The 24,703-nt window shown below is 39.1% G+C and overlaps 1 protein-coding gene across 3 annotated transcripts in view; it reads right to left on the bottom strand.

The window, feature by feature from the left end:
• LOC121298001 (plexin-A1-like) overlaps window positions 1–24,703 on the bottom strand; it is a 202,587-nt gene that overhangs the window by 164,903 nt on the left and 12,981 nt on the right. For all 3 annotated transcript variants that reach the window (XM_041224678.1, XM_041224676.1, XM_041224679.1), the window contains one exon: window positions 11,592–12,901. In XM_041224678.1, the coding sequence (XP_041080612.1) occupies window positions 11,592–12,761 (1,170 nt within the window). In that variant the 5' untranslated portion in view covers window positions 12,762–12,901. The remainder of the gene's footprint in view (window positions 1–11,591; window positions 12,902–24,703) is intronic.

Raw genomic sequence — 24,703 nt, 5'->3', positions numbered from 1 at the left:
ATCTAAAACCTGGTAGTGAGCTGAAAACTGAACCAAGAGACAGACTGTGTTTGAAAGGCAGGGATTACTACCCTTGCCCTGGAGGACAAAGCCACAAGTTTCTTTAAACAAAGAAATGGAGCTTGCTGTCTGTATAGATTCTAGTGTAATACCATTTTGGGTTTATAAAATGTTTATGTAGCAGATAACTGCAGATGAACAGAAATGAAAACTTCACATAGGCTCTAATAAGGGACAGTCCTAATAGATGCTAAACACTTCTTGCAAACACGGAAATTACAAAGCCAGTTTAGGGATTGTGCATTCATCTAGTCTAGGATACCAGAGTGGTGGTGGTGGGACTTGGAATCCAGTCACTTTCAAGCATTCGCTGGCTGTTTTATACATCAACCCACATGAAGAACTTCAAAGCTTCTGTATTCCATAGGTTTCCCAAAGCACTGTAATACAGAGTTTTCCCCAAGGGACAGTTTCACAAATCACCTCAAGGAAGCTGTTTTTAAAATCCAGTTTAATTCTGTTGTACAAAATAAATTGAAATGATAAAGAAACATTTCTTTAAATTATTTATACCATATATACTGTAATTGTATTTGCAATATACTGTATAATCTTCAGAACAATTTCCTTGTTGGACAAAATATTATTTGTTAACTCAGATAACAACCTGGCTTGGCTACCTAATCGATTCGTGCTACCTTCGCTGGATTCCTGGAAACCACTGAGCCACAAGGAAATTGTTAAAATGTTTAATGAGGCATGATTGATGATTTTCTGGTTAGCTTGTTTACCCCCCATCCACAATGACACAATATATGTGAGAGACTTGCTGGACAATCTGCAGACTCCAAAAGTCTGCACAGCTTCTACCTCTGCAGGGCAGCTGTTATCCCAGTATCTTATCTCTATACTATCTCATTGATAAAGAATCCTGCCTTAACCCCCTGCTACTGAAAAGACACTCTGTCAGTCAGTTGCCCTTTTTTTTTTTTTTTTTTTTTTTTTTTTTCCTTAAAACAGTAGGCCTCCCTGAGCTTCCAGAGAAACAAATAATTGGTCTTGGGCAGAAATTGTTTATAGCAAGATAATACTGATGTGTAATAATTTTGGCGCAGATACCTAGAATATACTTGGTTGCTACAATGTACCAGTATTCATTTTGAGGGTTCACATATGCTTGGCAGAGGAACCTTGGATAAAATCACACAGAAATGTTTAGTTCAGTATCCAGGTTTCACTGAGATTCAAAGAATGGCAGACTTCCTTCCGTCCCTTTCCTGGGCAGTAAATAAAATACAGGTAGCTGACATTTAATTACAAGGAAGTAACTGGATGAAGTTGACAGTGTACTTGATTAAGATGCAGTAGAAGGAAGGCATTGGTCTATATATATAAGAGTTACTTTTGAAACACTACAAGTGCCATACAAATCGCCATCCCAATTCCTTTTTACACAGGCAGGAAAATATCTCCATTTCCATTGCCCTGTACCTGGTTTCCAATTTTTAGAAGTCCAGGAATCCACAGCAAATCTGACTTGCACGCTCTAGTATCAGAAACTCTAACCCATACACTGTAGCTGAACTGAAAAAGTGACCACCAGACCATTAGCCAGACAAAAATAAATCATCCCACAAGCAAGAGAGGTGCATTTTCTACAAAACTGCAGGACAGGAAGGTCTGGATACACATCATACACATTCACTGTTTTAACTGCATCTGAAATGGGTCCAAGTCTGCTCCTGATATGTGACAACAGCTACTAGCGCAATAAAAACGTCGCTCTTTATTTTCTATGGCATGCTTGTTTTAACTTTGAATTAATTGATGTTCTAAGCCTATAACTGAAGCTGATCGTGAGCTCCATCCTGCTCTGGTGACAGGGAACCTCTGGAAATGCAACTTGCATTTCAGCAGGCTTTACCTGTGTAAATATTTGAAGAAATGAATACGCTTGCAAGCCGCAGCACATACACAAGCAGGGATTAAAGCCGATTATCTCTGGAGTTGCAGGTTTGTTTAAATGATCGTTTGCATTTTCATTAAATAAAGCATCTGTTACTGTGTCAGACAGAGAGGAATTTGGTTTACTGTTCTATCTACAGAGCAGGCAAGGCACAAGTGAAACTATATTGTCCCTAAAAAGTTTTCTCATAATTAAAATTGTTACAACTTGGAGGTGTACAAGAAACAGAACTGCCCTTCCCAGGCTGTATGACCTTGAAGAGGTCCTTCATAACATCCTACTGCTGCAAAACAAATGCCAACATTATCTGGTTCGAAGATCGTTACAGTGACAAGGACAGTTCTAGGGATTAGTTCGAAGATCGTCACAGTGACAACGACAGTTCTAGGAATTAGTAAAACTGGTTCCTCTAGACCAGTGCTTTTAAACAAGTAACCTTTACTATTTTGATAGAACTTTAGCAAATACCATTGTCTAAAACATCAACGTGGTCAGGTCAGTAATTGTGTTGCCTGCAAAGGCCACAGCAAAGGTAGGAAAAAAAATGGTTAATTAAAACCATCTGCAGGCTCAGTAAGACACTTAGCAACAATGGCCCTCCCATTATAAAAGCGCCTGTCTGAAATCTCTTGTAAATTGCAGCACTCTTTGGACATTCCTGATTATCAGCTGTTTCTGTACTTCTATTGTATTACTTTACTCCGGGGAATTTAATCTTTTTGGAGATTCTTATAATGCTTGCTGTAATTGCCTCCCTCGGTAACACTAGCTGTTTAAATATAGCACAATAGCTGTCTTCAAATGTATTACAAGTCAGTAATAGAACCAAGGCATTTTAGGTGATAAATCCTAAGAGTGAAACACAGGTCTTTTATGAACTTTGCCAACATACCATTTTTTTAATTTGTGTAATATAGACAGCATTTAAATACAGTATTTGTAATAGCAGTGCCTCACACACTGTCCACACATACAGAAAGTTACTAAATAGGGTTAATTTCATACACAGAGTCATAGATCTCTTAATGCGTATACTGAAGAATTCTAGTTCTGAGAGGGGTCATCTTTCCTAGACTTTTGTACTAGTGTGCAGTGTTAAGTTATTCAAGGTGGTCATGGTTCTACAGTTGTCATTTTAAAGGATGTTTCAGGAAATGTGCTGCAGTACGGTGTACTGAATAGATATTTATGGGGTGCTACAAAAAAGGATGCACTTGTGATATCTGAACACATTAGTGATATCTGAACTAAAGAAAGTTTGGAAACTGCTCCAGACAATTAACCTACCTCATAGTTAACGAGACACAGGCCCTTATGGCAAATTAATGAGCAGAAAGGGATACCCATATGATTCACCACAACATGCAAAGCTCCATTCAGAAGTATTACAATAAATCTCAAGATCCAGCTTCTGTGCGAATACTACTTATTTCGCTGCATTAGCAGTTTTATCCAGTGCAATTACAAGCTCTTTTGTGAGACACTATAAAATGTGATTTGTATTTGTTTTTGAGGGGTGTCCCTTGGAAGAACAAATGGAGCATTAGTGCAATCATGGACAAAAGAGAGCCAGTTCAGAAGTTTGGCAATAAACAAGTAGTGTCTGCCAAGACCCTGTCCATTCACAGCTTCTAAAATAAAAATCCAGATCCATCACCTAAGCTCGGATGGTTTGCAAAGAAGCACTGCTGGAAATGGACGCATCACAAGTGTGTTATAGCTCTCCCACACAAGAAACGAGACTAAAAAATCAATGCTTAAAAAGCGCAGTTTAGAACTTCACCTACAATGCCAGTATATATGTGTTTTAATACTACACAAAGATGTCCTCTACATAAAAGGACAACAGTTTACCACAGCTGCTGTCATCTTTAGTGGCACATGTGGAGTGGGGTAAAAAAAAAGTTGAGCCAACCCTCCCTGCCCCCTGCCCCACCTCATTACTGGAAATATATGTGCATTGCTTTAGTTTCTAGCTTACAACAGCTACACCCATACTGCGATTCAAAAGCATGCACGATGAACACACCACTTAACTAACTACACCAGCCATCAAAAGAGCTTTTGTCTTTCAGGAAACGCTGTGATGCACTCTTGCGTGCAGCAGATATTGCAATTAAATCAATTTAACAATACGATTGCTGGCGTGCTTCCAGGTTAAGATTCTGTTTACTCGCGATAGGATACTAGTGTTAAATCCACCTCAAAGCTTCTGTTTATAACAGAGAGAACCATGAACAAGTAGTGTACAAGACATAGTAGAACAGATGGAGTTCAACAGCACTATCCATAAACAACAGTTAATGAGGCCCTATTTCCTGTAACTGATAACGTCAGATAATCCAAAAACTGTATTTGACTATAATGAGGCAAAGAGATCTGGCACATAACTGTTTTTTTTTTCTATTAACATAAACAGTCATCTTCTTAAATTACACATCTTGATAACATTTGATCAAGAACCAGTTTACCAACCTCATGGAAAAGTTGTTTTTAACTGATGCAATATTTTTGTCTGACCCTCAAACTTCTTTCTAACCATTACAAGAGCTGTTCACAGACAAGGCCTGAATGACTGATCAAGTTTACTTTTGGGTGACCAAAAGGTTTAAAGCAAGCTACAGCTATAACTAAACACATCTCAAAAATAAATAAACAATAAAAAAGTGCCTAGGGTGTACTCAATATTACTCTGGAATTCTGAAGGCATTTTCACTAGTATCCATGTCTGTGTTTGAGAGAGATGAGAAGCAAGGGGGATTCTCTGAACCATGAAATCACTCTATATTATTGCCTTAGGAGGAGGATGAGTGTTGTCACAACAACAGCAGGCCAACGATGGAGTCAACTAGGCCTGAATCCTTCCTAGGGACCAATATAAAGAGTTAAGCAGGGCTATTCTCCTGCTCAGGGAACTGTCATGATCAAAAGCTAAAATCGTTGGAAAGATAATGCTTGGAAGATGAAAGCAGGCAACATGTATGCGCATACATACATATATATATACACATACATACATACACACACATTTAATATATATATATATATATATATATATATATATATATATATATATATATATATATATATATATATACACACATATATATACACATATATATATATATATATATATATATATATATATATATATATATATATATATATATATATATATATATATATATATATATATAAACACTAGGCAACAGATGCTAAAAAGCAATGACAGCTACTACTTTTCTGATGCATACAAAGTTTGTGATAAGATTTCATTTAGCAGTTTGATCCTCAAGGTCATGGGGTCAAACTGTCTTTGGGCACCCTCACCAAATTGCTGGGGTGTTTTGTTGGCCTTGATTATTGCTCAATGCTCATTAAACAGGCAGCAGGCCACTCTGTATTCCACTTACAGACAGGTCTGTACTTTGTTTACGCTTTCTTAAATATTCATACCGATAATGGCTCATTACAAGCTATTTTTCTTCACATAAATCAAACTGATGTGGTGACAGAGACAGATCGCTTTGGCTGCCCAAACGCAAGAACCTTTCTTTACAGCCTCAGTTCCATATCACCCACTCAGAACTGACTAGGTCTTATTTAAGAATTGGACAGTCTCACACATACAAACTAGGGAACAGGCCTGTAGTGGGAACTTTTAATTAATGCAACTCACGGCGTGTCTTTGGAAGAAATGCCAACTTTAGGTCTAAAGCTCTACCAGTTCATAGTGCAGGCACTGTTAGCAAGAGATTGTATGTGGAGCTTCATTGAAAAAAGGGCAATGTAGACGCAGCCTGGGTTATACTGGAATTCGATTTTGTGAGCCCCCCGCTTATTCCATACAACAAAAGCTTATAGGGTTTAATTTTAATCCCAATATGTTTTGTCTTCTGAAATTAAATAAAATATTAGACAAACATTTGGGTTAATACCTTCCATCATAACCCTACAGGCATCTACATGTTACTAGTTTTACCATATTTGAATATGGTCTGATTAAAATTATACTTTGATATTTCTTTAAAAAAAAGCTTGGTCAGAGAACAATAAGGAATCTGCAGGGAACTAATTACATGGCCACATTTTTTTCAGTTGTTTAAATTTGAAACTGTTTATACTTCTTTGCCATGTAGTTCCATAGCTCCTGTGGGACACTGAAAGAACAAGTATCACTGGCACTATCAAACTATTCAAATGCTAACCTCTTCCTACAAAGAGCACATTTTATCCATTTGTTTCCATTTATTCTTCTATATGCAACAGTATTCATTATCTTCTAAAAAAAAAAAAAAAAAAAAAAAAACCTTATCAGTACAGCTGACACTGAATAAGCTTTTGATAATATATATTAAAAAAAAAAAAAAAAAAAAAACACAACAACAACATAGGGGATATCCGACAAAGGTACATAAGAGTATCATATGCCTACCCCCCCCCCCCCCCCCAAAAAAAAAAAAGCAGACAAGTTTTCTAATAGCAAAATGATTAGCATCCTAGCACCATGCTATTCCTCCACAAAATAACTGTTAAGAGATTATTAAAACAAGCAAGCTCCCAGAAAACAGCCAGCTGTTAATCAGGTATAAGACACGTGACCCACACCGCTAACTCGACCTTTCTAAGTGACATTTGCATTCTTCTCCAGGATGCAGTAGCTTAAATGCATCTTGAGCTGATGAATATGGAAAAGATTAATGTTTGTCATCATTGTTCTCATTCGACTCTTCCGGCTCTGTTTCAGCAAACTATGAGAAACAACAAATACAGCTGTATGCATTGACTGCAACAACTGTGATCACTTCCTCACCATCAATAAATAATTACACTGACAATTAGTTGATTAACATCAAACTGGCTTGTTAGGGATTTGAAAGCTAAACATTGGAGTGAGGTGTGTGTGGTGGTGGGGAGGGGGGGGATAAGTTAACCTCTTACATCCCAAGAACATTGGTTTGAAAAGATGAAAACTAAAATAATAATAATAATAATAATAATAATAATAATAATAATAATAATAATAATAATATCTGCTTCCATGACTACTGCTAATACAAAACAAGTGATGAAAGTATTGAGAAGGTACTTAAAAAGGTTATATGTTTCCATGTTTGGGTGCAAACCAACTTTAAGGCTATGACGTTGAGAGTCACTTAACACGACGCAGAAACAGAGAAATGAGAAGAGCTGTTCTTGAGTGATATTTGTAGGTCAGCTGTTACAAAAACAGGCCTTAAAAATTAAGCCTGTCAAAAGAGAGACACACAGATCATGCCGGAGACACCAATAGTTGGCAGATTTAACAGAGGTCAGGTACAGTGTTGCATGGAGTCCAAAACCAGTGACCCTTTATTCAAGTCATTTGTCCTCATTCTGAAACTTTTTAGTGAGCATTACTGCAAGGCCAGCAGAGGTAAGAAGATAGTGGAGGGAGGGAGGACGTTGACACAGGCTCTGCCAGTGCAGCTCAGCAGACACATTTAATAAAATGCATGAATGGAATGTCAAGTCAGTAGAGGAGAAAAGTTGGTTTTCCTTAGCAACAGCACCACCTCCCCTTCCCCCAGGTATTGTCACTAAGGACACCTGGCAGGAAAACTTCCTGGAAAATTGCCACAGATCTAGCCTTTTGGGAAAAATCTTGACAGGCAAAAAAAGAAAAAAAAAATGTGCTTAGAAAGCTTTTTTTGTGCATTTTGCTTTATTTGCTTGAAGAAAAACCTCTAAAAACAAGGATATGAATTAAAGCGCCCCCCCCCCCCCCCCATCCCTCGCTTTTGCTTTTTTTTATTATTTCAAATGCATGCAGTCAATCAGTGCTATGGTGGCCAGGAGTTCTGCTTGTGATAACAGGGTAGACAGTATAACGAAGGTGATTCTAATTGGGTCAAACCTCGCTGCCAGCCCAAGCGTAATAGCCTTATATCCACGCCAGTGCTGAAACAGACAGCACGATAATGAGGTCGAGTGCATTTCTTGGAGCTGTTCCGTTTGCTCAGCTATTTTGATAATCAAGGCATGCTGTGTGTATCTGAACCTACCAAGCTATAACTAATATATTGAGAGTCGTGAAAAGAGCTAAAGATGCAGTATATATTTTTTTCGGTACATTCTTGCAAGTGTCTGATGTATTTGTGGTCAAATTTGTTACCATTCTTGTTAGATGAAATGCAGTGCATTAAAATCTGAGCATAGAACTGAAAACAGAATGCTGTGTGTATGCAGCACGGAGATTCATTCTGCGCTATACACTGCGTGTGTCAGGATCATATAAAAAGTAAAAATTGAAAATGTGATGGGTATGTGGAGTACTGAACTTGTCAGGCTTGTGCCTACTGCTGCTTTTCCACCTGCAGTCCATTTGCAAGAGCAATGAGGGAGTTGACAGGGAAAAGGAAGATTAATATGGTTTGGCTGTATTAACCACACATTTATTCACTGTTTTGAAACATCCTGAAATATTATTACACCTCCGTAGCATGCAAAAACTGTTTTATAAATCAACTTCCTGGAGTTCGAGGGCTAACCTAGCAGATACCTAACACAATATCTGGGCTTGCCTAAACACATACTTGTCCCAAAAATAAAAAAAAATAAGGAGTTTATAATTAGCTCTGTGCTCGAGTGTACCTTTAAGGGGAAATATTTCATCTGTGTCAGTGAAGCATGAAGGTGCTACAGGTGGGATTTCAAAAGTCGGATTTTCTGTCCAGGAAAGGATAATTAGTGTCCAGCATGTGTGACCAATACGTGCTGCCCAAAATGGGGAGAAATGCTGTGTAGTGTTGAGACGTTTCAATAAGACAACAAATAAAACAAGGGGTCTGTTAAAATGGTAGAAAAAAAATATTTTACTGCAAAGGCTATGCCATTAGCAATTACAGTGGTAGACATCATTTTGACTAGGTGAGCAATTACATAGTAAAAGGAGAACAGTCAGTCTGAGCCTGCACCACTGGCATTTTTTAGAGTAGTATTAAAAACAGCATGACCAGTGGTCAAGAAACCAATACCCCCTCCCAACATACTGCATGAGAGTCAAGGGAGCAATGCATTATCATTACTCAATCCCTAGATGTTAGAATAAACAATTAAACTTGTCTGTAAAAGGCAGCTGTTCCTACCCAATGAGGCCAGAGGTTTGCAAAGTGCTTTACAAATACCATAACAGAAACGCTTGGGGTTAATGAAAAATCTCCTCACAAAAGCGTGGTGACCACGACTGTGAAAGTGATGTACATGCAAGCAGAGTAGTTTGGTTTCAATAGATGACATTGACAATAAGCTCCACAACTAGCATATATAGCAGATGTTGTGTCTTCCAAAACATGTGTCCAACTCTGCCTCCCCCCTGCTCACTGCAGAGCTGTGTCACAACAACTCTCGCTGGCAACACCGCCTTGCAGATTTTACCATCTGCACCAATGTGTCGTTTCACAAAGATAATTATCTCCTTAAACCCAGACCTATTTGTTTTCAAATAAGATACAATACGTTTTAATGCAGTTTGTTAGCAATTTTGATTCAATTCTTAAAAACTGCATATTTTAATTTGTTTCACATATATTTGTCTGCAAACAAAGCTTTCATTGCTTGCGTTTGGATCTCTAATAAAAACAACCTCCTCATTTGTATTCTGTACTCAGTGATGTACATTTTGCAGGTATTTCTCTGCTGTTCTTTACTATGCAGTTCTCCTGTTTGTTCTGAATGGAACAAACAACCGGAGCAGTCGAGTTCAAGTATCTTTAGCTCTTTAAGGTTTTATTCTTTCATATCTTTCTTAACCATACTGAATATGTGCTGCTGATATAACCTGAAAAAGCAAACCCTGCAGACTCACACATTCATTAACATTTGTGTTTCACCCTGAAGACTGAGTTCAGCAGATCAAGTGCTGAAGCCAGTCCTCCAAGTTCAGAATGCTGCAGCCATCACTTGGCAGCAGGCCAAGTCACTTAATTGCCCATTGCGGTTCTCAGTACAGCCTAGGCCACTTGACAAGAAAGCTGGTTAAGACAATGAAATAAAAGCTGTCTATGAAGAGTACCTTTGTACCCAGGGGGAGAGATAGTGTTTATATTGTGCAATTAAATTAGTTAAACAGTCTTTCTGTTTTTTGTTTATTTGGGGTGGAGTGTTTAAAGTTGATTTATGGTCCATTTTTATGTACATATAACCACACAGCCAGACTCAAGTATTTTATTACACCACTTGAATTTATATGCTGCTCTGTGTGTGGATCAGTCTGGCCCCAAGGTTGCAATATAACGCACAAGCACATACAAACACATCAGCTTGACAGGTATAATACATAGCAGGTTTCAATGGGATAGGCATATATCCCCATAAACTGCATAGTGGGGAGAAAAACTTTAAATTTGCTCCAAACCTTCAATGTCTTATAACTGCTTATATTTTATATATGACATTTTTGAACTGGGTCGGGTCACTGGGTCTAGGTTCCCTTTTCATATTTATATGACCATAACCACCAACAATACATCTCTACAGAAGATGCATGCCTTCATACATAAATATATGCTATAGAATATTCAAGTAAAAGACAAACACTGAGGATTCACCACAAAAGGCATATGCATCTAAGGTCATGTTATCCGAGTAGTTGTATCAGTGTAACTCAACTCCTCAACTTAGATTCCCATCCTTACTCACTAGGTCTGAGGTGAGGAGATAGGAAGAATAAGTCCTCATACAAACTTTGAATTATGCAGCTGGTTTACTATGGCAGCATGCTGGATGCTGTCCCACATCTCCCTGTCTATATGCATTTCGATGGCAGAGCTTTCAAATTTCCCCAGGGATCGCTGACTGAGAGACAGCATGAAGATAATATAAATTAATTAGCATGGAGGCGCAGAGAAAACTAAGTGCCACACGGTAAATCCAAAGGACTTGCTAATGATGTACGATCTGAATAAATACTAAGGCTAAATCTGGGACAGATAAGCACTAACAGCTAGTCTACACCTCCTTCAGCGGATGAAATCCCTGGCCCACTGGGAGGATGCAGACATAGGGGCGTGTTATATTACAAAGACATGGGACACCAGGAACCATCTTGTAAGGATATGATATTTCGGAAGGGTAGGAATGCCCTTCACAATTCGACAGCTAGTATTGAAAAAGAAATGGCAAGAGTGTCTAGCTGTAACATTATAGAACAACATTTGTTTAGAAAAATCCTCACTTGGTAAGCATCAACTGTCAAGCAAATAAACACAGGGGGACTACCAAAGCTGTGGAACAATATGGAGGATAGGCTCCAATATGAGACTTTGAAAGTTCAAATGCACAATAAGGGAGGTTGGGGAGGGGAAAAAGGAAATGGTACATAAGCCAATAAAGGGAAGTAAACCAGATCTGAAAAGATTCTAGGGACTATACAATTAAATTAAGGAAGTGACAGAACAGAGATTTCCTGCATGTATTATAATAAACCTATTATTAATTGAAGAAAAGGACAGTATTTTCTTAAGAAACATCAGAACTTACTTTGAAATCAATCAGGAAGACAACAGTGCGCGCCAATATTTCTTTGCTAGCACTACATTTGTAAAGCAAATTTAATAAAAAAAAAAAAAAACTTTCATTCACTTACCGAGTTGATGCAGGCTAGCTCCTTGTTCAGCAGCCAGGGCAGGGACAGCTTGCCTTCTCCTCTGTAACAGGACTGAATCCTCTCCTTGATTTTTTCCTTGATTTTGCGCAAGGTGAAGAGGCACATAGCCGACTCCTTGGGTGGCTTGGCACGGTTCTTTTGACCCTGCGAGAAGACCGTGAACAAGATGTCCTCTTTCTCCGAGATCCCCAGTGACCTAGCTAAGTGCTTTCCGGGCTTGCTAAGATAGGCATCTTGGATAAGAAAATATTCCACTCCGTCCTTCTTGCAACCAATGGGGAACTCCACGTAGGAGTAAAACTTGGGGTCGTCCACACATAGGCGAACAATCTTGGAGGTGAAAAATTGTTCCCCGCTAGCGTCTGGAGAAGTCAGCTGGGTGTCCAGCTGGAGGGTGAGGTAATACACAAACTGCTCACTGCTGAAACTGTAGATGTAGTAGATATCAAATGCTGGAAACTTGGAAAGGGTGTCAGAGGGGATCTTGAGCTGGGAGGACACAAATTCATCCTGGTAGACGAAGCTGAACATCTCAGCATCTTCCTCATTGACCTTGAGCTTCCGGCTGGAGAGTGTAGGGAAGTACTCCGACTTGCCATCAATGGGGGTCCCAATGAACAGCTTGAGCTCATTGGGTCCACTGATGATAACGCCAGACATGGTGCCAGACTCATTGACGCTGGAGAGGTAGTGTTCCTTGCGGTGGTGGGGCTCCCCAAGCTTGAAGAGGTCGTCCAACCGCAGAAACTGGCAGATTCCCTGAGAGGCGCTACCACATGCAATTATGCGATTCTGAGTATAGTCCACTAGTAAGAGTTTGTTGACATTGTTGGTGACTACCAAGCCATGGGGACACGACTGGACACTGGGAGGAGGGTAGCACTTCTCATTGTCATCTACTGGGCCAGTCATGTGAGTTCTCAAGAGAGTGAGGTTGTCCGAAAGCTTATGAATCCTGTTGACTGCTCCTATATAGACTTCCCCAGTTTTATTGTGGATCACCAAGTGTGTCAGGCCCCAGTCTTGAGTGAAGAATGTTTTGAAAACTGATGGGGTTCCCTCTGCCACTGCTGAGGCTATCACCCCTAAAATTAAAAGGCTCCACAGGTAAGAGAATGGGCAGGGATTTTTGTCAAAAAGTATTTTCATTTTTCTGGGCGTCTTCTGGGTGAGCAATTCTCTCCCTTCTGGTTCTTAATTTTAAATTAAATAAATAACTTATTGATCCAATGTCCTCTTCTCTTTGTCTGTTATCTATCGCATCATCTGCAGTGGCAAAATGAAGATACCTGCAAGGGAAAAAGCACATAATGAAATATGATGGAACATGTCATATTGATTATGCATTGTCGATTTAAAAGCCTGGGCTGTTGTGCCAAAAACAAAAAATAAACCGACTGGGCCTTAAGGGAAATTCTTAACAGCTTTTAATTTGGAGAATAGATGGCTAGCCTGGGATGCCAAGCAGATTTTCATAAAGCAAAATGGAAAAATATGCAAAAAAAAAAAAAAACTAGATGCAACCAAGGAATGACTAGTAGATGTACCTTCAATTCTGATCAAGGTGGTGAAAACATGATTTGTTATTAATTTAATTTGTCAGATGCCTTCATCCAAACCATACCATAAAGAGAGCCACCCTCAAGAGATAAATAGCCGCCATCCTAAGGTTATTGAGATTCTTAAACCAGAAATTAAATGAAAGCCACACTGCCCAATTATTTTACAAGTGGAAAGTCATTGCAGTATCTAGAATCCAGAATTTTCTCATCTGAACAGAACAAAACATTTACTGTATGAGCTGGCATTTGTCACATGATGTAATTTCTTAATTTTGCACTGCAGTTCCCCTAATTCGTCCTTGTTTGTGAAACTAAAGCTGACAAGTTGAAAAGGCTCCTTAAAAACATTGCTGGACTCATTTAATTAAAACCATAAAAATGTGTTTGCATTTCACTAAATACATGCTGCATAACAACACACACACATATACAGACACATCCTCTGTTATTTAGCCCCAGGTACCCAAAGTAATACTGTAGATCTCTAGGGCCGAATATGAGTCACCATCATATTGTGGCACCATTGTTAGATATCAATGATTTGCATGCAAATGCTACAGAACCTATTAAAATACTGGCATGATTACCAAATCCTTAATGGATCATATGCACTATTTAAATCCGACCCCCAACTTGTTATGCATGTCATTATCACTGACCTTTGTATTAAGAGCCAACAGGGAACTGATGCAATTACACTATTCAGGGTTTATTTATGTGAAAGTTTAGATTTGTTCATAAAAATGACTGCAAATATGTTCCTCCTTGGAAAAAACAGAACTGGACTGACTGATTGAAAACCAAACTCCCACAGACTCGAAGGAGCAGCCAGCAATTTCCCGCCAAATTATCCAAAGATGTCTGTTGAAGCCAAAACAACAAACTAGACGACTTGGAGTACCTGCGGGTGCTAAAGAAACATTGTTTGGCTAGCTTACAGACCCATGGATTGAATTTGGACCAAGCAAAGCCACAGGTTCCAGACACCATCAGTAAATCTGTCTACTGGGAGAATAGCTTGAATACTATAGCAATGCCATGATTTATTGCACATGGCATATCAATTACAGCACTCGCACAGAAAGTGACTTGTACTTAAGCAAATTTATATACATTACATTTTTAACATGTAGGTCACATCTGGGACAGGTTTTGCTTTTCTCCATTAGCATTCTGCTGTGAGGCCTGTCTTTTATAAAGTGTGCAGAGAAACAAGAAACTGAATTTTAAGGTTTGGTTACGGGCACACGGTTATAATGAATCCCTCAAAATGCATACACTTTAAATACTGCCAGCAGACCTGGCCAAAAATTAAACTGGCTACTTGATATTTTCCCCAGATTGTCTAGGCTGTAGTCATTTGCCGTCCAGACAGAAGCAACAATCTGTTTTCGACATAAGATCAGAGAGATTGAAGAGCCAAATTCACGAGCCATACAATTCTGTACATTTCAGTGGTGTTCAACAGAGGTTGTTAAAGCAAATAAAGGCTCGTGTTTTCTAAAGGAATTACCTGAACACAGCTGTTGACATGGATTGGCTGCTGCAATATTTATCCGTCAGTTTATTTCAGGGTTTGAAGTACTTTAGTTTTTATTTGATGATACTGTTCTGCTATTATGATGACTTGTGTTTTTTTGTACACATTGCTTTATGAAAAAGCATGTGCGCTTGGAGAGTAATGTTTAACTACTCAAGCGCTGGTAATGTGGGTTACATTCTAGAAATAAATGTTATAAATAAATCAGTATAAATTTCTAGTAACATGGCACCACAGCAAAATAGTCTATTGTGTCATTCTGTATCCAAAATACCTGGTGGGAAAAAACTGGCACACAATTCAACATTTCATTAGTACACAGATGATTTAATGCTAGAGTAGTACAAAATCAGTTTGGCAATTAGCTGTTTTTATATAGAGTGATATATTGAGATTATATATATATATATATATATATATATATGAGAGAGAGAGAGAGAGAGAGAGAGAGAAAGAGAGAGAGAATTATATATCTACCTATCTATCTCTCTCTCTACACATTATACCATTCCCCTTGCATACCGCCAGCTATTCTCTCTGACCAAATGTCACCAATATAAAAACAATGCTATTTGTACCCATTATATCGCCACCCCACTGTCAACCACAAGCCATCTTCCCAAGCCAAGCAAATGTAAATATAGGCATTTTAGTGAAATAATCATGGCCAGTTAAAAAAAGTTATGCAGTTAGCCTTGGGCTCACTTTCCCAATTCGTTGTTAACTGAACATTCATACCAATGTCATGAACACTCCCGCTCCCAAAGCAAAACAGAAACGACAACATGGCGAGTCAACCCTACATTTAGTACCAAAGCAAAATAAACAAATTTGCATGTATGCATCTGAAAATAAAAAAGCAAGACATTGCAAATGTTTTCTCTCCTAATTGGAGACATTCTGTTCCTTGATGGAACAGGTCAACGTGTTTAACCTGAAAAAGGCTTGACTTTTCTAAACCATAGTAAATGTAAATAAATAAATAAATAAATAAATGGCAAGAGGTTGGTTTGTTTACATTTGCACAAATGAAGGCTGGCTTAAGCTAAAGCATCAGTTTTGTAAACAGCAGTATAGTTTTTTTTGTTTTTTTTCATTGGCAGTGTGGCATTATGCAAATCTTTGGGCTCATAGAGATTATTATATAATGACCAAATACACTGGTGGGATAGTTTACGTTTTATTTTTCATGTAGTGTTGACGTATCCTTTAAAGCTTTTTACAGGACAATTTTCGAAATCTGGCTGTGAGTATATCAGTGACATTGGGACCTTCTAAGACCACCTTGCTGATTTTTGGTCTGTAACGCTGATGTTTGAGTGACATTAACAGCAAATGTCATCGATAAGTAATATGTTACAATTACTTATCCAAATTAAAACAGAGGTCAAAGTTATTAACAGGATTTTTCATTTTGCTTTGTTTTTATTTAGAGCATTTTATCTTTAAAATATTGATCATTGTATGCAGGGGATGACATTTATACACAAGATAAGAGGTATAGAAATGCTGCTCTGTGATTAGTGAACCACTATCACAAAGAGCTTTACAAGATAAGAGACTAGGGTGTGTGAACTATGCATCAGCTGCAGAGTCACTTACAACAATGTCTCACCCGAAAGACGCAGCACAAAGAGGTTTAGCGACTTGCTCAGGGTCACACAATGAGTCAGTGGAGAGCTGGGATTTAAACAGAGTACATGTTGGTCACAAGCCTGTTTCTTTGATCTCTCTCTCTCTCTCTCTCTCTCTCTCTCTCTCTCTCTCTCTCTCTCTCTCTCTCTCTCTCTCTCTCTCTCTCTCTCTCTCTCTCTCTCTCTCTCTCTCTCTCTCTCTCTATCTTCTCTCTCTCTCTCTCTCCAGGTAGGTCTCTCTCTCTCTCTCTCTCTCTCTCTCCCCTCTCTCTGTTCTCCTGTCCCAAAGGAGTGAAAATTGCTTGCATTCCAGGTTAGTGTTTTCAATAAGAGAGGGAGGTAGGGGCCAAGGGAGAGAGGAGAGAGGACGGGTTGAGAGAGAGAGAAGAGCCGAGAGAGGCTGAGGGGGGGGGATAGGGTATTGAGGGAAGGGTGGGGGGGGGTGGGCGGGGGAGTGGAAGAGGGGGAGGGCGGGTGCGGGGAGGAGAGAGAGAGGGGAGCGAAGGGTAGAGAGAGAGAGAGAGCCCGGTAGTAGGTAGTAGAGTAGAGAGAGAGGAAAGAGGAGTGAGAGAGGAGGGCGGGAGAGGGGCAGAGAGAGAGAGAGTAGAGAGAGAGAAGAGAGAGACTCCTCTCTCCCTCCTCTCTCTCCTCCTCGCTCTCTCTCTCTCTCCTCTCTCCTCTTCTCTCCTCTCTTCTCCTCTCCTCTCTTCTCTTCTCCTCTCCTCCCTCTCTCTCTCTTCCCTCTCTCCTCCTTCTATCTCCTCCCCTCTCTTTCTCTCTCCACCCCCTCTCTCCTCTCCCTCGCGCCGCTAAGGAGGAGTAGGGAGGCGAGAAGAGCGAGAGGAGGAGTGCAGAGAGGAGAGGAGAGATAGGAGAGAGAGCTGAAGAGAGGAGGCTGGGGTGGTGTGATCGGGAGAGTTTTGGGAGGTGGGGGGGCAGTGGGGTGGCCGAGGTGGGGGGGGGGATTAGAGGAGGAGAGGCAGGAGGCCAGAGGAGGGTTGAGGGTGGGAGGCGAGGGAGGCGAGTGCGAGGAGAGGAGGAGAGGGGGGAGCTAGAGCGAGGAGAGCGCAACAAAACAAGAAAACACTTTTACGACGTAAGGGACAAATCACAATCAATGGAATCCCATTTCAAGACAACTGGTGTACACAGTAAAATGTATATTTACACTTGTAGAGCACAAAGTGGGAAAATGACTATTAAAACCCTGCATACATGACCAACTACATCGGCATACTAAACGCAACTACATTCATATAGCAAGCCAGCTGCAAATCAACCAAGCTATATTAGTAAACATCCCTCAGTGGAGCTGAGTATACAGCCCCAAAACCATAGACTATGTGCAGGATTATGTTATTACAAACAAAGGTGAACTGTTTCTACAATTAAAGATACAGGTCTTTCCAGACTTAACTGGAATTTATTCTGTTGCTAGGTAGACTAGGATATTCTGAGAAACAGGTTCTAAAATTACAAAAAAACAAACCACAGGATAGAGAGGTTTAAATGAACTTTAAAAACATTAAGGAAAATAAACAGATATGTATTGGAAATGTGATACTTGGATTGTAATAACAGACCTAAGGGCCAGAGGATTAGTATTTAGAATTAACTGCACATTGCACAACAGGTGCATAGTCTCAACACCAATGACAGCTAGGGTGGGGGGCTTTGGAATACTAAATGAACGCCTCTCCATGCCACAAGTGATGTCAGGCCTTGAACATGCTTCAAGGCCCCACTTGTGGGGCGTGTTCAGGGTTTGTGAGTCCAAAGTGTTTGAAACGAGGGCTGATGGAGAAAGAATACCAGAAAGCCCTTAGGGGAAATGGCATGGGTCAGCCAGAAAAAGAGTTTTAAACAAACTCAAATGTGGACGTCTGATCTAATCCAATCTGCATCCTCAGTTAACTGTACTATTACTGTAACTTTAAAAGCTGAAACTTCTCATTCAGCCAGGCCAAGCAGATAAAGGTTTAAACGAACACGTCACACAGATGAAGGCATTAGCCAAAACTCTCTTCTGAATTGTATATTTATATAAAAAGCATTTAGAAAATGGCATGGGGGACACAAGAGTCAGTCTAACACTTCACTGACATCCAAGTCAACACACAGTTAAAAGGGGCTACTTCAATAGAAAGCACATAGCGGCAATTACAAGAGAGCTGAATTGGAGCATTTCAAAATAAAAGGTGCAGTTAAATCCAATTCGAAATTGATAATGGCTGTACTTGCTCAACTGTTAGACGAACACAGGTCTGTTAGCCCATAGCTGGAGTCCTTCAGTTGTGAAGGGAAATGGGAGACCCAGTTACAGAGATACCTCTTCCACATTCCAGAGCACAAACTGCATCATTACTAGCACAGATGCCTTTCGCTAGTGATGCTGTGCGATTGGTCATAGCCACAGTTGGCTCAGTGTAGACGCATGTCTAACACAAGTACTCTGGGGCCAGTTGACCACCTGTCTGTTTGGATTGCCAGAGCATGCATTGCACACCACAGCTTATTACAGCAACTTGTGTTTGATCTGCATTTACACAGCTAGAACACTTAGCAATTTTATTAAGTGGAGAGCAAAAATTGTCACATTACCTCAATATGGCAGCCATTTAAGTCACATGTCAAAGTGAAGGAAACAGTTAGATTTTGTTAAAGGAGTTTCCAGAACAATGACTTTGCCATGTAAAAGGGTTATTATATATACTAGCAGTAAAAGTCTTGTTGGGAGGTATATACATACTATATACATACATGCCAACAGTCCCTACATGGCCAGGACAGTCCTGATTTCCTAACAAAAGTGCTTGTTTAACAGTGACTGGAGTAAAGAATATTCATTTATTCTGCACAGTAGAGTTAGTGAAAACCAGCAGTTCTGCTCTTCGTGTGGCTGACAAAGCTGGGGGGGGTGTCTATTACGTCATATGATAACGAGTGTTTGCGTGTATGCGTGTTTTTATGGATTCAACTTTTGAGTGACAGACACTATCAAACATTGTGTATTATAACTTCTACCTATACTGTACAGTCAAAAAAAAATGTAGCCTACAAAAATGTCAACTACAACTGCTTAAATGCAGCACAACTTAAAATTGTTTAGTTAAGGCAGGCTTCTTCATGAGGGATTTCTACTTGAAGTTTAAAAATCAAAACAGTTATGCACAATTTATTGTTGTAATTATAAGTCTAGTTATATGGGAGACTTCTACCAAATACGGGCTAGTAGAAACCATTCTTTCTGATATTAGTCCATCTGTGAAAAATACTGGCATCCTGCGTGTTCAATTTTATAACTGGAATACCAGCAATGGAAACCAATTAAAAAGAGATTAATTTCTGTTTTAGGAAGTAGTTTTTTTGTTTTGTTTTTTATTGTTCGGGTTAATTAAACTTTGGGTTTGCAATAACAGAAACAATCATCACCAGGGGTATCACATAAATTGCCCACACTAATTATATAAAATAACCCCAATATAATTAAAAGCCAAACATGAACTGGTAAAACTCCATTAATGGGTACTCAAACAGCCAGAGTGGGAGACAATGACATCAGAGCAGGTTTCTCATCCTGGATTTTCACAGTCTGAAAGCGAGACAACAGCCCGCTTTCTTTATGGAAAATATCATCTACCACACAATTTACTTCTCCAAGAAGAAACTCAATCACCTGCTGTCTTCAAGCTGAAAGCTTTACGTATCGCACATAGCAGGTGTAAGTGAAAGATGACAGACAGGAGAAGACTCCCTATTCATTCGACATGCATTTTGTTTTGAAGCAAATACATGCAAATTAACATTTTAATAGTGAAAAAACAAGGTTTTGAAATAGCTCTTACTGAAACTGGCACTAAAGTGAAACTAGAGTGAAACTAAATTTACTAGATGTCTTGACCACGCTTTATTAACCAATAGGAACAATCTCGGTAACTGCCTCTGTGTACTGGATTTTGGATACCCATACCAGACTGGGTGGTAGATTAAGTGCTACAGTAATAAAAAACATAACTTACACTTGTCAGGGTCAAACAGAATATGACCAATACCCTTAAAATAAAATTTGGCAAACGAGGAATGGCCAGGATGACATTCAGGCTCAATTTATTACCTGTTAGTCACACATTTCTTTAGTTTAGCCTTCTGTGCAGTCTTTTTAGAAAGACGTCCTTTAGTCCAGTTTGTTTACATTCTCAAAAGGCAGTCTTAGCAGTAGTTTCTTCTATTTTAACATATAAATATTGGTGTAGCGAGTGCATGACCTTGGCTATGGAAAAGATGGTTGCAGTTTCTGTTTAAAGGCTATTGTAATCCAGACCCTTTAGAAACATGAAGACATACACACACACACACACACACACACACACATTGTTTTGGATCTGGCCGAGAGCCTGCATGCCGAGCTGGAAGGCCATCAGATTTATTAGAGTCTCGTGCTCTTCCTTGTGCATTCCAGCTGTGAATTACAGCACAAAACCATCACTGGTTTCAAACAAACAAGTGTTCTGGGGTCTTCACACATAATCTGTGTAAATTTTCCAATCATCATGCAACACTCTCAACAGCCGTTTTGTATGCTAACCACTTACTGTACACACATTCCTAACTGTGGAGTCATGTCAAATGGCCCAAATGTATTTATTTATTTATTTATTTCTCGTTTAATCTTTGAGAACCTTTAGGACTTGGCATTTCAGAAAAAAACAGCAGCACTTCAATTAAATTGAATCCGAAAGGACTAAGCTACCACCTTTAGTCCACTGCCTTAGTTGAAATATACAAATATTTAAATACATTTCACATCCATGAAGGCTTTACACTACATAATAACATTACAATATTGTAGTAAACTTCAAAAGACTAACAAAATTACCACAAACATTAACCAAAAGAAGAGATGGAATCAATAATATGCAGCTCAATACATTTTTACTTGAGATGAAAGGTTTCAAATTTCAAGCAAAATGTTTTTCATGGGGGGGGGGACGGGGGGGACACCAGATTTTATTCCCATTTCCCTCCCCAATTACTTGTACATTAGGAATCTCTCCTAGGGACCTTGTGGTTGAAACCAACATTAAGTGGTGCAAAATGTTCTCCCAATCAAGTCACATGACTCGTCTGCATGTTTGCGGCCTTCTAGTAAAACAAATAAGAAAGTCCAAGGAAACTGGAGCTTTGGGTCAACAATAAAGTGCGGAGTGTATACAAGAGGAGAGAAACAGCACAACTGCTGTAACATGTGTTTTCTGGCTGTGCAACATAATTTATTAGCCATTCCCTCAAAGCAGTGATTTCAGACTTTGTGTGTCATTTGCAGCTTTATTTATATAGTTACTATGTTACAGGGGAAAGCGGATGGGGAAGGCAGCTTGTGAAATGCAACAGCGGATTTCCTGGATTAAAAGACCAAAGTGCCTCACAGTTTAGTTACTCAGGACAGGAACACACTTTTGTCCTTTTCGTTTAGTAAAGTTTTCCTCACTTTAAACAGTCTGGGTCACAGATTTAAAATGATTCATGAAACAGGAGGTGCTTCCAAACTAACAAGCAAAACTGAGGTCATCATCCTGATTTATATAGTGTTTCACTGGGGGGTCTCTCCAGAAATGTTCTGTTTTCAAGTGAAGTGATCCACTTGTTTAACTGTTTAATAGCAGCTGTGGCTGGTGGTATTAAAGGTGTAATCTTTAAGAGAGATCACTCCAAAACATATCCTTAGTTCAGCTGCTAGGCTTCAGAGTTCCAAGTGGAATGTTATAACACAGAAGCTGCATGAAGTGGACGACGGACTTGAGGCTAAAGTGACAATGTACGCAGAACAATTGATGTTCTCCATTTCAATTATCATGGCAGAGCAGAAGGGAGAAGATCTGTTTCTCTGGAAGTCAGCCAAATTAATCAAATTCCTCAAGCCTTTGGTCATAAAAATGTTGCTTTGGTTCAATTGGCTTTAATTTATAACCCTCAAAATACGTGAGTTAATAAACACTTTCAAAGGGAAAGGATTGGTTCAAACACTTAATTCAATAGGAAATTGATATAAAAAAATATTGTATAGAATGCACATTTACTGTTTGCTTCTTCAGAATGCTTCAAATTGAACATTGAATAATTAGGGGTTGTCGTAGTGGCCTTAACTGAGAAATGTTTTCAAATGTCAACATTTGGGCTTGAGGCGATTTGAATAGCAACACTTACTGTAGTTTGCTATACCTTTTTTATATGCTTGACGTTACTTTTGGAACCTTAAAAGCCTAACTGTTTCCCCAAGGGCCTAGACAGTTAAATAACTTTGAATTTCAAATATTTATCAACATATTAGTTAAATAGCTGAAGGTTTTTCTGTATAGTAAATCACTCAGAAAATCAAATCTTACAATATCTCCTCTTGTTTAGTTTGTATGAAGAACTATTAATATGATACATGTGCAAAAAGAAAAACTTGTGCGATTACAAATAAAGCAAATCACTTGCCATATCTGGATGCACATAATCTATTTCAAGTGATTGGTAAGTTAATTTGCATTCAATTTAAAAGTCAATGGAAGCATTTGCTCATCAATCTCAATGTTGCTTCTTGACATGGTGTACCATTTAAAATACCTGCCTCATATTCATCTGACCAGTTACAGTCATTTAAATTGTGATTTGCAAGTGTATGCAAACACAATTTATTATCTCCCCTAATTTGAAAAAAAAAAAATACATTCTGAATTCTAAAAGGCAGTGTGGCACAAAGTCATACCAAATGAATTTCTGAAATTTTACTGTTACTGTGATTTTTAAAAGATATTTCATGTGGTTTCCATTTCCAGACTTCCTCGCCTCATGCTAAGGTTGCACAGAAAATATGTGGGTAAGGGTACAACCGCTATGTATTTCGCTTCTCCCCAAATATTCCATGAACCATGTCTAGTATTGTGGGCTTAATGACACAAAATCCGCACTGTTAGAAAACGATAAAATCCTATAAATGCTGAAAGTTGGTTTTACTTTCGTTGTGCAAGATGTTGCCCATTTCATATTTCTTGGTTGTTTTATACCAGGAAATGCCCATCCTGGTTCAAACCCTTCCCGATATTACATCAATCTGAGCAAGAAGAACGAGAGACGGCGGTTTTAACTGATGGCCATATTTTAAAACACTCAAAGTTACAAATTTGATATCTATCTTTTCACTAAAGTAATGGCTACACATCACATCCCTAAAATATCCTTCCGAGTCGTGATATCCCCTCTCTCTGGTCATATCCTATTGCAGGAAAGACTGGACCACAGTCAGGAGGTCAGGGCAGGACACTCCTGTCTCTTCTATTTCCCACCTTTCAGACACAGACAATAGCCACGGAAAAGACACTTCAGCAAACCGGAGGCAAATAATCTTCAGTAAACTATTAGGAAAAAACTGTCTGAGAAAGACAGGTTTAATTTCCTTTCAATGTATTTACAATTGTACTTCAAACAAAATGGCCATTGCTTACACATGTAAACACTTTAATATAAATCTATCTAATCAATGCATGGTAGAAAAAACAGAAGACATTTCCTGTAAATTTGAACACATGGGTTGGGGGGGGGGGGGGCTTGCTTTGATTGGTTCCTCAGTTTTGTTTTGCTTCTCTGGGGTACAACAGTGCTTGCAGGTTACATGCATAATCACCTGCTGCTGCATGAAATGGCAGTGTCTGCAAAGAGAAAAATATAGAAAAATGCCATAACCAGTGACCGTCAAAATATTTGTCTAAATCTAAAACTGTGGAAGAATTAGAGAGGTAGGAATCATTCTTTTTGCAAATCTCTACAACATTCTCACTAGAAAAGAAATTCTGTGCATTTCACATGTTTGCCAGCAGTCAACCTTAATGGTAAAGAAACACACACAAGACATATCTGAGCCAAATTATCAGAGCCGGACGCTTCGTCTGTCAAAGGTTGGGCTCCGTCAAAGGAAACGGGAAATCAACACAGACAACACTGCTGTAACCCTTACCATTAGCATTACAAGGACCTGTCTCTATCCAGTTAATTCATCATGCAGCAGAGAGCTCTTCCACTAGCTCTGTTTACAGGAACACACATAATCATGGATTTTTACTGCCGCTTATAAAACAAGGGTCAAGGGAGAACGGGGTGAATGCTGGAAGGGGTTAAGACAGCTAGAGTCGACTGAACGAAACCCAAAGTGTCAATCCAGGAGGGAATAACAGCCCAATGGGGTATTGATCCGCTATAGGCAACTCGAGATCAGAAGGTTGTGGGTTTAAGCCTGTGGGAATTGGGCTCACTGCATTGACAAGACAGGTGGAGGGAAGACAACTTAATCTCTACAAGTACTGGGCTGGCTACAGT

This window comes from Polyodon spathula, chromosome 23 (genome assembly GCF_017654505.1).
Source record: "Polyodon spathula isolate WHYD16114869_AA chromosome 23, ASM1765450v1, whole genome shotgun sequence".
Taxonomy (NCBI): Eukaryota; Metazoa; Chordata; class Actinopteri; order Acipenseriformes; family Polyodontidae; genus Polyodon; species Polyodon spathula.
Note: the sequence above shows the minus strand (reverse complement) of the source record. Positions and strands in the feature narration are given on the sequence as shown.